Genomic DNA, 15,652 nt, shown 5'->3' with positions numbered 1-15,652 from the left:
TGCGATCGTCAGGTCGCACACCTCACGGAAGTCATTCTCGCTGCTGCTGAATATTCCATCCCTCACCCTCCTTCTTCTCCACGTCGCGTACCGGTCCCCTGGTGGACCGCAGCATGTAGAGACGCTTTACGTGCTCGTCGACGTGCTTTACGCACATTTAAACGCCACCCTACAGTGGCGAATTGTATCAATTATAAACGATTACGTGCTCAGTGTCGTCGTATTATCAAAGAAAGCAAGAAAGCCAGCTGGGCTGCTTTCACAAGCACCTTCAACAGTTTTACTCCTTCTTCTGTTGTCTGGGGTAGCCTGCGCCGGCTATCTGGCACTAAGGTCCACTCACCAGTTTCTGGCTTGAAGGTCGCGAATGACGTCCTTGTGGCCCCTGAGGCTGTCTCCAATGCCTTCGGCCGCTTTTTCGCAGAGGTTTCGAGCTCCGCTCATTACCACCCTGCCTTCCTCCCCCGCAAACAGGCAGAGGAGGCTAGGCCAACTAACTTCCGCTCCTCGAATCGTGTTATAATGCCCCATTCACCATGCGGGAACTCGAAAACGCACTTGGCCGATCACGGTCCTCCGCTCCAGGGCCAGATTCTATTCATATTCAGATGCTGAAGAACCTTTCTCCTGCGGGTAAAGGTTTTCTTCTTCGTACATACAATCGCATCTGGATTGAGGGACATGTTCCCGCATGCTGGCGCGAGTCTGTTGTTGTCCCGATTCCTAAGCCGGGGAAGGACAAGCACTTGCCTTCCAGTTATCGACCTATCTCGCATACCAGCTGTGTCTGTAAAGTGATGGAGCGAATGGTTAACTCTCGATTGGTTTGGCTGCTCGAGTCTCGACGCCTACTTACCAATGTACAATTTGGATTTCGTAGGCGCCGCTCTGCTGTTGACCATCTGGTTACCTTGTCGACCTTCATTATGAATAACTTCTTGCGGAAGCGCCCGACCGCGGCTGTGTTCTTTGATTTGGAGAAGGCTTACGACACCTGTTGGAGGGCGGGCATTCTCCGCACCATGCATACATGGGGCCTTCGCGGTCGCCTCCCTCGTTTTATTCGTTCCTTTTTAATGGATCGACAGTTCAGGGTACGTGTGGGTTCTGTCCTGTCCGACACCTTTCGCCAGGAGAATGGGGTGCCACAGGGCTCAGTTTTGAGCGTCGCTCTCTTCGCCATCGCGATCAATCCAATAATGGATTGCCTCCCAGCTGATGTATCAGGCTCCCTTTTCGTGGACGATTTTACCATCTATTGCAGCGCGCAGTGTACACGTGTCCTGGAGCGCTGTCTTCAGCGTTCTCTTGACCGTCTTTACTCCTGGAGTGTCGCCAATGGCTTCCGTTTTTCTGCCGAGAAGACGGTCTGTATTAACTTCTGGCGCTACAAAGAGTTTCTCCCACCGTCCTTACGACTCGGTCCCGTTGCTCTCCCAATCGTGGAGACAACAAAATTTTTAGGTCTTACATTTGACAGGAAACTTAGCTGGTCTCCACATGTGTCATATTTGGCCGCCCGTTGTACCCGTTCTTTAAATGTCCTCCGTGTTCTCAGTCGTATGTCGTGGGGAGCGGATCGAACCGTCCTACTTCGTCTATATCGGTCGATCGTCCGCTCCAAGCTGGATTATGGGAGCTTCGTATACTCCTCTGCACGGCCATCCATCTTACGCCGCCTCAACTCCATACAACATCGGGGTTTACGTCTTGCGATCGGAGCATTTTATACCAGTCCCGTAGAGAGTCTTCATGCTGACGCTGGCGAACTGCCACTCACCTACCGGCGCGATATACTGCTTTGTCGGTATGCCTGTCGGCTACTGTCAATGCCCGACCATCCGTCTTATCGTTCCTTTTTTGACGACTCTCTTGACCGTCAATACGGGTTGTATGTCTCTGCCCTGCTACCCCCTGGAGTTCGCTTTCGTCGTCTCCTTCAACACCTTAATTTTTCACTACCTGCAACCTTTCGAGTGGGCGAGAGCCGCACGCCACCTTGGCTCCAGGCTCAGGTCCGCGTTCACCTTGACCTCAGCTCGCTCCCAAAAGAGGTCACCCCCGGTTCGGTCTACCACTCCCGTTTTTTGGAACTTCGTTCGAAGTTCATCAACATGACTTTCATTTATACAGATGGCTCTAAGACCAATGACGGGGTCGGGTGTTCCTTTATTGTCGAGGCACAAAGTTTCAAATACCGGCTCCATGGCCATTGTTCGGTCTTCACAGCTGAGCTCTTTGCCCTCTACCAGGCTGTTCTTTACATCTGCCGCCACCGACATTCTGCTTATGTCATCTGCTCAGATTCCCTGAGCGCCATCCAGAGCCTCAGTGATCCGTACCCGGTTCACCCTTTCGTATACCGGATCCAACGCTCTCTTCAGCAGCTGGTGGACGTCGGTTCTCCAGTTAGCTTTATGTGGGTTCCTGGCCATGTCGGTATCCCTGGGAACGAAGCTGCAGATGCCGCGGCCAAGGCTGCGGTCCTCCAGCCTCGGACAGCTTCTTGTTGTGTCCCTTCGTCCGATTTTAGCGGGGTCATTTGTCGGCGCATCTTATCGCTGTGGCATGCCGATTGGGCTGCACTTACCGACAACAAGCTTCGGGCCTTAAAACCTTTTCCCGTGGCTTGGACATCCTCCTCACGCCCTTCTCGGCGGGAGGAGGTCGTTTTAGCCCGGTTAAGAATTGGACACTGCCGGTTCAGCCATCGCCATCTGCTGACGGCTGCGCCGGCGCCGTTCTGCCCATGTGGGCACTTGCTGACGGTTAGACACATTTTAATGTCCTGTCCAGATCTTAACACACTGCGCCTCGATCTTAACCTGCCAAATACTTTCGATGCCATTTTAGCGGATGACCCACGAGCAGCTGCTCGTGTTCTTCGTTTTATCAATTTGACAAACCTCGCTAAGGACATTTGATGATGCTGTTTTTTAATCCTATGCCTGTCAGTCTGTCTTTTATCGTGTTTTCCCTTTTAGTTGTTGTGGTCAACTTGTGCCTCGCGGTGCATTCTTAGAGTAGTCAGGGCGCTAATGAGCATTGAAGTTGTGCGCCCTAAAACCACAAAAAAAAAAAAAAAAAGAAGTGACCGGGCCAAATATCTCACGAAATAAGGGTCAAACGAAAAAACTACCAAGAACGAAACTCGTCTAGCTTGAAGGGGGAAACCAGATTTCGATATGGTTGGCCCGCTAGATGGCGCTGCCATACATCAAACGAATATCAACTGCGTTTTTTAAAATAGGAATCCCCATTTTTTATTATGTAATAAAAAATGGGGGTTCCTATTAAAAAAAAACGCAGTTGATATCCGTTTGACCTATGGCAGCGCCATGTAGCGGGCCAACCATAGCGCCATCTGGTTTTCCCCATTCAAGCTAGACAAGTTTCGTTCTTTGTAGTTTTTTCGTTTGACCCTTATTTCGTGAGATATCTGGACCGGTCAGTATCAGTGGACCACCCGGTACATTTCTGTAATGTGTCTATGGATGTAGAGCACCTGTTCTTAATTGTAAATAGGACCAGACTTACATATTTTTTAGAAATAAAAGAAACTTCTGCATCTGTAAATGCCTTCTAATTGAGAACTTGGAGACACGATAGTATGCGCAACGGAAGTAACAAATTATGTCAGTATAGCTCCGCGTGCTGCACTGCTGGCTAGAGCGATACAGACCATAGATGTGAAATGTCAGCTACTTTACATCGGGCTACAGTCTGTACAGTTGCGCTAATTTTACCTCTTACCAAGTGTCTACCAGGAATTGTTCAATTCTGGCGTTAGCCTCCCTTTCCTATCTGCGCTCTTACCTGAACTCTGACATGAGCCACCCTTTCGTTCCTGCTGACTTCCCGCCACCTGATTCTGCTCCGTGACTGGGAGTCAGAGCTTGTGTGCAATGGCTGCTAAAACATTCCCTGCCCTCAGCTCTTCTGAGCCCAGCCCCGTAACGCTTCGGGAAGCTTAGGCTAGCACGCAAAGCTCCGACTTGTTGCTTCAGCGCTTTGCGCGTAATTCTGCTCCAGACCATCCACAGCTCCGTTACACAAGCGTCTCAGAGAGTTCAAGAAGTCCTGCAACGTCGTTAATGCCTTAACTCCACGAGTAATTTCCTCATACAGGCTCCGTTCCATATAATTTTGGAGTTCAAGCGGCAGCTTCTGACATTGTGACCGAGGCGTTACTCCACGTGGAGTCACGGTCAGGGAAGACGAATTGTCCTTCGATGCGGAGTATCAAGGGCAAACTGCAGTACATATCTGGACACACAATGTTTGAATATCGATCTGCTGATATGAATGTCCACTACACCATTGCAATGAAATCCTCGTATAATTTTCTTTGTAAATCAACATGATCACCGTTATTCTGAAACGTCCACGAGATATTATGGTTTGCACTAGTTGTTGTTGTTGTGGTCTTCAGTCCTGAGACTGGTTTGATGCAGCTCTCCATGCTACTCTATCCTGTGCAAGCTTCTTCATCTCCCAGTACCTACTGCAACCTACATCCTTCTGAATCTGCTTAGTGTATTCATCTCTTGGTCTCCCTCTACGATTTTTACCCTCCACGGTGCCCTCCAATGCTAAATTTGTGATCCCTTGATGCCTCAAAACGTGTCCTACCAGCCGATCTCTTCTTCTAGTCAAGTTGTGCCACAAACTTCTCCCCAATCCTATTCAATACCTCCTCATTAGTTACGTGATCTACCCACCTTATCTTCAGCATTCTTCTGTAGCACCACATTTCGAAAGCTTCTATTCTCTTCTTGTCCAGACTAGTTATCGTCCATGTTTCACTTCCATACATGGCTACACTCCATACAAATACTTTCAGAAACGACTTCCTGACACTTAAATCTATACTCGATGTTAACAAATTTCTCTTCTTGAGAAACGCTTTCCTTGCCATTGCCAGTCTACATTTTATATCCTCTCTACTTCGACCATCATCAGTTATTTTACTCCCTAAATAGCAAAACTCCTTTACTACTTTAAGTGTCTCATTTCTTAATCTAATTCCCTCATCATCACCCGACTTAATTTGACTACATTCCATTATCCTCGTTTTGCTTTTGTTGATGTTCATCTTATATCCTCCTTTCAAGACACTGTCCATTCCGTTCAACTGCTCTTCCAAGTCCTTTGCTGTCTCTGACAGAATTACAATGTCATCGGCGAACCTCAAAGTTTTTACTTCTTCTCTATGAATTTTAATACCTACTCCGAATTTTTCTTTTGTTTCCTTTACAGCTTGCTCAATATACAGATTGAATAACATCGGGGAGAGGCTACAACCCTGTCTCACCCCTTTCCCAACCACTGCTTCCCTTTCATGCCCCTCGACTCTTATAACTGCCATTTGGTTTCTGTACAAATTGTAAATAGCCTTTCGCTCCCTGTATTTTACCCCTGCCACCTTCAGAATTTGAAACAGAGTATTCCAGTTAACATTGTCAAAAGCTTTCTCTAAGTCAACAAATGCTAGAAACGTAGGTTTGCCTTTCCTAAATCTTTCTTCTAAGACAAGTCGTAAGGTCAGTATTGCCTCACGTGTTCCAACATTTCTACGGAATCCAAACTGATCTTCCCCGAGGTCGGCTTCTACCAGTTTTTCCATTCGTCTGTAAAGAATTCGCGTTAGTATTTTGCAGCTGTGACTTATTAAACTGATAGTTCGGTAATTTTCACAATTCGCGCATCTGAGCAACCGACTAATTAACGGGAAGTGTATATTCGAAGACTGGACAAGGTGAAACGGAGCGCATTACTGTGAAGTACGTCATTCCTGGACATACTTCTGATTCATCTAAAATCATAGAGGTTGTTCTTTCTATTCTTACTTGTTTGGAGATTACATTAAGAAGGCACAATCTATAATTAAAGAAGGACCTAACTGAAACATTTCTTGGAAGCAAGACAGGAATATTAGCACAAATAGCTGTGTTTAATAAATTGCTGGACAGTAATTTACTTATTTGAAAGTAAAATAACAAATGATACCTTACGGAAGATGGCAGTTAGTAGTAAAATACACCAGGCAAAATAGCTGCAAACTAGAAGACAAAACTGCTTGCTTAATAATCAGCAGTGTAGGCGTTAATCAAAGGCACATAATTAAGTTGGAAGTTGATTTTCATAAATTGCACTTCCAACTTCAGTGCAATTTAGAATTTTCTTGATTGCAACACATCTAGGTCTTTGTTCATCTAGCTCTTTATCTTTGAGGGCAGTACTTTACATAGTCTTGACGATTAATTGGTTTCTTGTGTAACTTCGCCTTCCAACCGTCCCCCGTAGCAAGGACCAGAGGGGGTACAATTCAGAAAGTTGGAAATTTGTGGTAAGGTCTTATGAGACCAAATTGCTGAGGTCATGGGTCCCTAAGCCTACACACTATTTAATCTAACTTAAACTAACTTACTCTGTGAACAACACACACACCCATGCCCGATGGAGGACTCGAACCTCCGACGGGGGCAGTCGTGTGGACCGTGACAAGACGCCCCAGACCGCGCGGCCCATCCAGAAACCTTTGTAGCCAAGGGCCGTGACCACTTTTGCTGATCCATCTTCTGAGGGTTGTCACGTTTAAGATGGTGTGTTACCTGACGACTAGAATGTGCAGGGGACCCATCACACTGTAAGAATATACACATCCTTGCAGCCAAACGAACCTCTTATTGTAACGCTGAAAGCTCGTTTTCAGGAAAATGTAACGTGGCCTTGTAAGACGATGTGACCCACTCAACTGACCATTCATTATAACACCTCACACATTTATAGGGAAGTGCTCTTGAAGGCATGTCCTCGCCAAGGCATGTGGGTTTTTGTGGTACCACCGATGTGAGATACGACTGTTGTTGATTTCGTTATGAGTGAAAGTATCTTAATCAGCGAATAGTATTAACGGGATGACTCGGCGATTTGAAATCAGCCAACGACAAAATTTCAGTCATCTACCTTCATCTCCTTCTCGAAGAAGTTGAATTTGTTATATATGATGATGATAGGGGCAGTGTGTATAAAATAACCGCCATATTGTTGTATGTGAAACACCATGATGTGTAGAAATTCTGTGTGTACTTGTTGAATGATTATGTTCTTTAAACTGAACAATGTACTTTACTTCATCCACTCTCTTTTCATTTACACCAGTGGTGGCCAAGATTTTGGCTCAGGGGCCGTGCCCGGTCCTGAGTGCCAAAGTGCTCAGCCTCGCTACAGATTTCCCCCACCACCAAGCCACACTGAGTGTGAGGAGGGGGAAGGAAGGAAAACGGCAAACGCGTCACTGCATGTGACTTGGTTTTATATTTCACGTTTCTCAACAACATACTTTGCAATAATATATGAAATCTCCATATTCATTCTTCAGTTCCATACAACTGACAATGGAATAATTGGTGCGACTTCAGACATTTTACTATTCGTACCAGCAGTTTCTTCACGTGCTCCATGTCTGCAAATTTAGCACAAAGTGCTCCGTGATGTTGAGAACAGTGGATCCCGTCTGTCGATCGTTTCAATTTTTCGCTCTTCCATTGTCAACTAAACCTTTAAAATCTTTCTGCGTGGTACTGTAATGTCATTTCATAGCAGATATGCAGTACCCGTTATTTATGTGTATTGAGAATTCGCATCCCTCTCTTCGCTCACTCCCTTTCATTTTAAAGGGTTGTAATGATAGGTCGCTAGACTGCCTCTTTTTATGTAAACAGCCACTGGATCTGTGATCATCCTTCATTGCATGAAGAGAGCGAAGGTAAACAGCGCGGACAGTACGACTCTGCCGAACTGAAGAGAGTTGTGGCGACTGAAAAATACCGCACCGCAATGCTAGGTGAAACGTGGCGCTGTTCCGGGTACTTCCGAAAAGGACCGAGCAAACCGAATGACGAGCGCGGCCCTGGCCTCCAAGCGACCGGCACACACATTGCGCTCATGGAGTTACGCACGCCGCGGCCGACTCTGATTTACACGATCACATGTATGCTGGCCACCGCACCAGTCGCACGTGCTTTAGTGGTAACACGAGTAGACACTCTTTAATCTGATAGTATGCAGTCAGGAAATCATGTGTTTTATTCTCTAGGGGTAACAGCAACGTTTCCATTACAAAACCCGTACGCAGATACCATACCGGCATGCTCAACAATTGAAAATATGTATGGGTATGTTTAAACGATACACTATAACTGGCCGACAAATCGTAGTCTTAGTTGGAAAAGTAAATTATGTAAACTCAAGCGTAACTTCCAACCTTGAACTTAAAGACAAAAGTGGCAGTTGATAAATGAACTCATACCAACTGGAGTACAAGCACATGAAATGAAAATTTATCCCAGTAACAAGCTGTATCTCTGTAACTCATAAAAACTGGGTACATGTTATACGGAATGTTTTATTCGAATTGGTCGGTACTCTACCATTCCTAAAATATTTATGTTACTCCTGAGACGCCCAGTACATGCAGATGTCATTAGCATCAGTATAAGAATAGCTTTTAGCTTATAACCAAAATAAAGGCAGTATCGTCGAAAGGGCACGTCTTTGCATACTTGTGAAATGAAAACCTACTGCTGGCTAACAGTCAGTAACATGTTTGTCGAGCATTTGTCGCGGATTTCTTTTCCACTCTTCGACTATACGACTTCACTCTCTGAAGAGGATTCCTGTGAGAGAGCTGTACAAGTTTCAACTGATCCCAAGCGTGCTGAATCGAGTGTTTACAAGGTAGACGGTGTATACTTACGCATTTTGGTCTTGAATGAACAAACCATCGCAGTAGACAATATGTCAGAGGATCCCCTCCTGTTACTGCGGAGCCCTCAAATTACTTTCGATATCAGTGAGAGGTAACCGGTATTGCTGTATGGCGCCGGCGCCAGGCATGGCTAAACCCATGGGGACTGAAATCGTGAGCGTTGCGTTGGTAGCCGGCCTCCACACGCTTCTGCGATGATCATCAGATATCAAAGAAATCCAGCAGGCTACAGTGGGTCGAATTTGATGCCATTGATCCAGGTTGTTTGCGACGTGGTCCCTTGACCACCTCCTTCGCTCACGACTGTGCTCGGTGGTAGGAGGGAGGGGGGGGGGGTTGTGTTGTTGTCCCAGTAGACTGCTACTGGCCAAACGGATTGTGTGGGGACGGTTGCATACTCCGACTCAACACAGCCCTCACAATTGTCTCCAGAAAGGCAGCACCCAGATCTGTTGCTTCCTCCTTGAGTCCTGTCGAATAAACAGTGGAAATTCCGACAGAGGATACAGGGAGAACGTCGCTGCAAATCATCTGAATCTGAGCACCGGAAGTTGGCTTTGAGATCTCCGTTATCATATGGTACTTGTGAGTCATAATTTTCTAGCTCGCGATCATCAGTTGGTGTTTCAGGCCACAAGTGACCTACATACCTCAACGCCAATTCGACGGGCGACTTCCCATGCTAACAATACTTTTTGTTCTTAAATTGTAGTATAAGCTTGAAATGACCCTTCAAGGTATGTTGTCAGATTGAGCAGTAGTGTACACAAAGAGTTGTTCGTGTGTGTTAGAGCGCCTATATAGAGAGAGAGAGATGCCAATCGACCCGTAGCCGCCATGTTTTTACCAGATTGCGCGCGGGACGTGCAATTGGCTAGCGATGCAAGCAGAAAGCTGGCCACTCCACGAGTAAAATAAGGCATGTGTATGAAGCATGAGACCAAAGCAGATCTTCTTGCTTAATACTCGGTACATGATTAAAACACATGCCATTCGTCTATGTTTATATAGGCCTAATAAATATATGATCAAATGGAAGTATCGTGAAGCAGTGTGTATGTCCGCCGAATTTCAACAGCTGTATTTTATGGTGCTATATAAACATTGACAACTGATTGATGAGGAAAAAGACGTTTCATTTAATGTATCTCAGAGTACATGATGCTATTTCAGATTTTTCCGTGCGGTTAGTCATCGCTGAAATTGGTAAACTCTTGTCTCATTCCGTCCCCACATAATGCATTTTAAGTGTGTGTCGATCTTATAACATTTTCTTATCCTGGCAAAACATATCATTCTGTACACGCTTTTAGGAACTCTATACCACAGAAAATCGGAAAAATATCAATACTTAGGTAGTCTTCTGGAACAGCAGAAAGTAATTCAAAATTGGTAACTGAATATCCACACGATAATTATAATTTACAGGACTGTGAATAGCCAAGACTACAGAGCCAAGTGCGAGTCGCCAGTCGGAAGTACGTAGACTTAAGGTTCCGTATACATGTTAAAACACATCGTGTAGCATGAATTGTCACTCTAGAACCATTAAAAGTCTAGAAAATAACGTTTAAAGAAAACCTTGATTGAGCAGGATTATCTCACGACCTTCGGATTACAAAATTAAAATTTTAGCCCTGTGCTACAAGGCAACGTCTGTAGAACTGTAGTGTTCATATATTTTTATTTTTATGGAGGGGATGTATCAATAAAAAGGTTATTCTGTAGTTTTTTAATTTCGTTTTGTAGGCATTATAAGCATATAGAAAGAAATTGATTTTTCGATACACAAAGAAACCAAACGAGCTTTCTGATAGTTTCTTCATTTGTTGGGAAAACGAGCATCATATATCCGTCTACACTTCGGTTTTTGCATCCAACAGCGGAGCAACCAGGCATTCCTCTTGACTGTCCCTGATGATTTTGTAATTCATGTTATCAGTGACGCTCAGTAAACCACTATAAATAAAAAATTTTGCGTCTAAAATTGCTGTGAAGTTGTAAAAGTATCGTCATAGATCCGAATAACAGAGTGACTGTAAGGTAATTTAAGTAAATATAACCGACAGAGAAAATGCAAAAGTCCTTCAATATTACCGTATTACAACCGGTACATAATAGTACAATGGAATTGGCGTTCGAAGCGTTGAAGAGAACCAATGGTACAGAATCACACACAGTATCTATTTATACTCGTACCACGTCAGCGTTAGTTTGGTAAAAACATGGCGTCCTCGGCTCTTAGCCAAACAGCGACGCTGTCACCATTGGCCACTCTCTCCCTCTATATAGGCTCTCTAGTGAGTGTAGATACAGCACGCCCCCCACTGAACTGTAGTTACATATATTTATCTCCATTAAACAGCTGGCTGTAAGTAGCGATTTACGATGGTCAAACGAGTATTGATACAGAATTCCTGATCGTAATCATAGAAGCAGTGCAAGTCCTGAGGGTGGGACAAAACTTTTTTTGAGCTATTTATTGTCAGTATTCCTGTGAGGCACTTGCAGGAACTAGCCTCCTGACGTGCTACGATGTCTTTCATTGCAGTGGTGTGGAAAGTCCGTAACGAGAATCTGATACTGCGAGCCCACATTGGTTTATGTTGAGTGACGGTATGTGTGTGTGTGTGTGTGTGTGTTGCAGGTGCGGCCAGGAGACGCGCGTGATCCCCCGCATCCTGCAGATGCGCTCCCACTGGCTCAAGTCGCAGAAGGAGAGCGTCAGGCTGGAGGAGGCCGGACTCTCTAAAGAGGTAAAGCGAGCACCCGGTACGCAGCACTGCGTACCCAGGCGACAGTGGAAAGTGTTACACCTATAAGTGCGAGTCAAATATTCAGCAAAGTTCGTGCACATGTTCGTCACACAACTGGTATTAAATGATTTAAACACTCGTTGCTTTCCGAATTGATTGTCATGATCACTGTGACATTAATTTCCAACATGGGGGTAATCTCCACCTGAGGGTTAACATGTAACTTTCTGAGTCGTAGAAAGAAAGGACTTCAACACTGTTTCGTTCACGAAACTAAATTATTTTCAAAAGATCATTAATACTATGACTATTTCGGTAGACTGTAACGCTGATGGCTTGTTGGGGCAGAAGCCCTTTTTTTGATGAGGGCAGTATTGTATACTTCATATTATTATTCTATCGGAAGTTGAAATTGTAGTAAAAACCTTCTGCCCATTGTGCTAAAGACGCAGTACTTCTGCATAAACTACCTAAGAGTCTGGTTACCAGATAATATAGCGGAAAAGTCGAGCCTGTAATTTTTTTCCATTGACGATAAGTTTCAGTAAGGTTTGAAATGTGGATAAAGTTTGTTGACAGTTGCTAAATGCTCTGTCTCTCAAATACCAGATGAGTATAGTGTGTGTAATCTGAGCGCCGTGACTTCCGCTGCCTTCGACCCTTCTGGTTAGCCGAGCGCGTTAACGCGCGTCTTTTCGGATGCGGGGAGGCGAGCCTGTCGTGGATCCTAACTACATCTACATCCATACTCCGCAAGCCACCTGACGGTGTGTGGCGGAGGGTACCTTGAGTACCTGTATCGGTTCTCCCTTCTGTTCCAGTCTCGTATGGTTCGTGGGAAGAAGGATTGTCGGTATGCCTCTGTGTGGGCCCTAATGTCTCTGATGTTATCCCCATGGTCTCTTCGCGAAATATACGTAGGAGGGAGCAATATAGTGCTTGACTCCTCGGTGAAGGTATGTTCTCGAAACTTCAACAAAAGCCCGTACCGAGCTACTGAGCGTCTCTCCTGCAGAATCTTCCACTGGAGTTTATCTATCATCTCCGTAACGCTTTCGCGATTACTAAATGATCCTGAAACGAAGCGCGCTGCTTTCCGTTGGATCTTCTCTGTCTCTTCTATCAACCCTATCTGGTACGGATCCCACACTGCTGTGCAGTATTCAAGCAGTGGGTGAACAAGCGTACTGTAACCTACTTCCTTTGTTTTCGGATTGCATTTCCTTAGGATTCTTCCAATGAATCTCAGTCTGGCATCTGCTTTACCGACGATTAATCTTATATGATCATTCCATTTTAAATCACTCCTAATCCATACTCCCAGATAATTTATGGAATTAACTGCTTCAAGTTGCTGACCTGCTATATTGTAGCTAAATGAAAAGGGATCTTTCTTTCTATGTATTCGCAGCACATTACACTTGTCTACATTGAGATTGAATTGCCATTCCCTGCACCTTGCGTAAATACGCTGCAGATCCTCCTGCATTTCAGTACAATTTTCCATTGTTACAACCTATCGATATACTACAGCATCAACCGCAAATATCCTCAGTGAACTTCCGCTGTCATCCACAAGGTCATTCATGGGCTGGTAAGCCTGCCAGCCTGGATGTTGTGTTTAGGCGGTTTCCCACATCCAGCTAGGTGAATACCAGGTTGGTACCCATCTGCCACCTCAAACACACGCCACTCAAACATTTAGAAAACGTTCTCGCACTTGAACATGTGATTTACTCTATACGCAGGCAGAAGGATATCACAGATTTTGTCCCAGGGGAGCGACGTTGTTACGAGGGGTATCCGGTGACCAGCTGTCTGTGACATTGCTTCAGCACATACAACAATGACAACACCGCGGTGAACTGGAACAGACAAAGAAGAAGAAGAAGAAGAAAATGATGATGATGACATATAGACAGTTTCTATCTTTCATAAAGGGTGCTTATAATTAAACTGTCCTCCTCCTTAGCTGAGTGGCCAGCGCGTCTGAGAGCCATGTAGTGAGTGGGCCCGGGTTCGATTCCTGGCCGACTCGAAGTTTTCACCGCTCCGGGACTGGATTTTGTGTTGTCATCATCATTTGGTCATCATCGATGATGTAGCGTCATCGGAAAAAGACTTGCAACTCGGCGGCCGAACTTCCCTTTGTGGGGACTTCTGGCCATCAGTGCCATAAGATCATTTCGTTTCATAATTAAACTTCCGCTATTTGAGCCATTGTAGACGGAAAACTATTTACCGTATGGGTACCGAACTTTACAGGAATGATGTTCAGATAGTGCTCTGCAAGATTAGCGTCATCACTTGCTGTCAAGTGGCGGTTCTGGTACTGCGACGTTGGGTTGAAACGCAACCATCAGTACGCATTAGAGTTGCTGACACTCAACGTGGATACGGAGGAAGTGAGCGGGGTTTCACTCATAAAGCCGTTTTAATGCTGTTCTTCGCGAACATCGCCGTATTATAGGAATACGGAGCGAACCTCTTTTCGCACCGGTGTTGAAGAATATGATTGCGAAGTTCGAATTAACTGGCGATTTGAATATTGGCCAATTACGCTACAGTTTGTTGAAGAAGTTACACGACCAGTTGTTGAGGAAGTTACAGTTGCCATATCTGAGAATGCTGGACACAATCTGCGAACTTCAAGCAGTGCACGAACTGTCACGACAGCTGAAAGTTCCGTGGTCCACCTTTCGAGAAATGCTGCGAACAGTTGTGAAGTGGTATGTATACAAACTTCCAGGCTGTTGAGCCGCGCGGTCTTGGGCGTCCTGTCACGGTTCGCACCCCCCCCCCCTCCCCCCTCCGTCGGATGTCCGAGTCCTCCCTCGGGCATGGGTGCGTGTGCTGTCCTTAGCGTAAGTTAGATAAAGTAGTATGTAAGCTTAGGGTCCCATAAGATCTTACCACAAATCTGCAATTTCCAGGCTGTTGAGTATGCAGATGGTGGTGAGTGGTGAGCACGTTACGCAATAAAAAATGGTACCTTCTCATGCGAAAATTGAAATAGATTTATTCGTTACTTCTCTTCCGCTTGTCCTTACAAACGTTTGCACGAAGTTTGATTCTCCTACGATCTCTCGTTTTTCATGGGGCCACTCTGAAGTAGCGAAAGTTTAGTTATAACCACCATATACTGGTGTTATTATATAAAACCTTTGGAGTAAGATTTTACCTGTTAATGTCCAGACTAAGGCAACGTTTTAAGGGGCTCCGGAACGCCCTATACTTGCAATGTTAAAATAACGCTTATAAATTACATCTTTCCTCATAAAGTATTTGAGGTAGGAAGTTGAACTTTTTACAGATTATTTATTGGAATATGGGCTACAACTTAACACAGGGATTTTACAAAATTTTAGTTCAGTTATTAAAGATGATTTTTTTTCAATTGTAATGAAAATTCACAACATTTTTTTGCAATTTTTTATTTATATATTCAAAAATATACTTTTTTTTGGAAAAAGGCTGTGTTAAATTATGCAGAAGGTACTGTGTAACATTTACTGAAAGTTTGAAACAAATTTGTTTGGAAGATCCTTAGAAAACATGTAATTAGTATGAGAAAATAAAAGTTTTGGGAATCGAGCGACAAAGATTGGATTAACTTTTTAGTGCATTCCAGGTCCATAGGATGGATTATCTTCATCCTCTGCAAACTCCTCCTCCAGCTTCCTCTTGTTCCTCCTCCTGTTTACTCTTGCTTGTATTTCTAGACTCTTTACAGCCCTGTCTGCAGCCCGAAGGCGTTCCTTGTCTAAAGCAAGCATCGCTCGTTGTTGTGTTCGTAGATTTTGCTACCATTTTCTTCAGTTGCAGTTACTGCAACATTGTTCCAAAAGGTGGTCATGTATGAACACTTATCACATTTCAGTTGTATTTCACTAGCAAGTCCTACGTGCTTTATTATGGAGAGTTCCAGACCAACTTCACTACAATGAATACATCTTACACAGTTTGAAAAAATTCCTTTGAGAACCGACATATCAAATATTTCATTCACATCCGATTCGCCCATAAAACATTCATAGTTTTCACTCATTGAACCAAGCTTCTTCTGTGAAGTATTTTCTTTCCCACTTTGACTGCTATGGGCAGGTGTACTTGAGAGGTTAGG

The 15,652-nt window shown here is 44.7% G+C and overlaps 1 protein-coding gene across 7 annotated transcripts in view; it reads left to right on the top strand.

The window, feature by feature from the left end:
* Nucleotides 1–15,652, top strand: part of LOC126462885 (protein-tyrosine sulfotransferase-like) — a 970,604-nt gene that overhangs the window by 847,202 nt on the left and 107,750 nt on the right. For all 7 annotated transcript variants that reach the window (XM_050096112.1, XM_050096111.1, XM_050096113.1 and 4 more), the window contains one exon: nucleotides 11,421–11,529. In XM_050096112.1, coding sequence (XP_049952069.1) covers nucleotides 11,421–11,529 — 109 coding nt within the window. The remainder of the gene's footprint in view (nucleotides 1–11,420; nucleotides 11,530–15,652) is intronic.

The sequence above is a fragment of the Schistocerca serialis genome, chromosome 1 (assembly GCF_023864345.2).
Source record: "Schistocerca serialis cubense isolate TAMUIC-IGC-003099 chromosome 1, iqSchSeri2.2, whole genome shotgun sequence".
Taxonomy (NCBI): domain Eukaryota; kingdom Metazoa; phylum Arthropoda; class Insecta; order Orthoptera; family Acrididae; genus Schistocerca; species Schistocerca serialis.
This window is presented reverse-complemented; position numbering and strand designations above follow the sequence as displayed.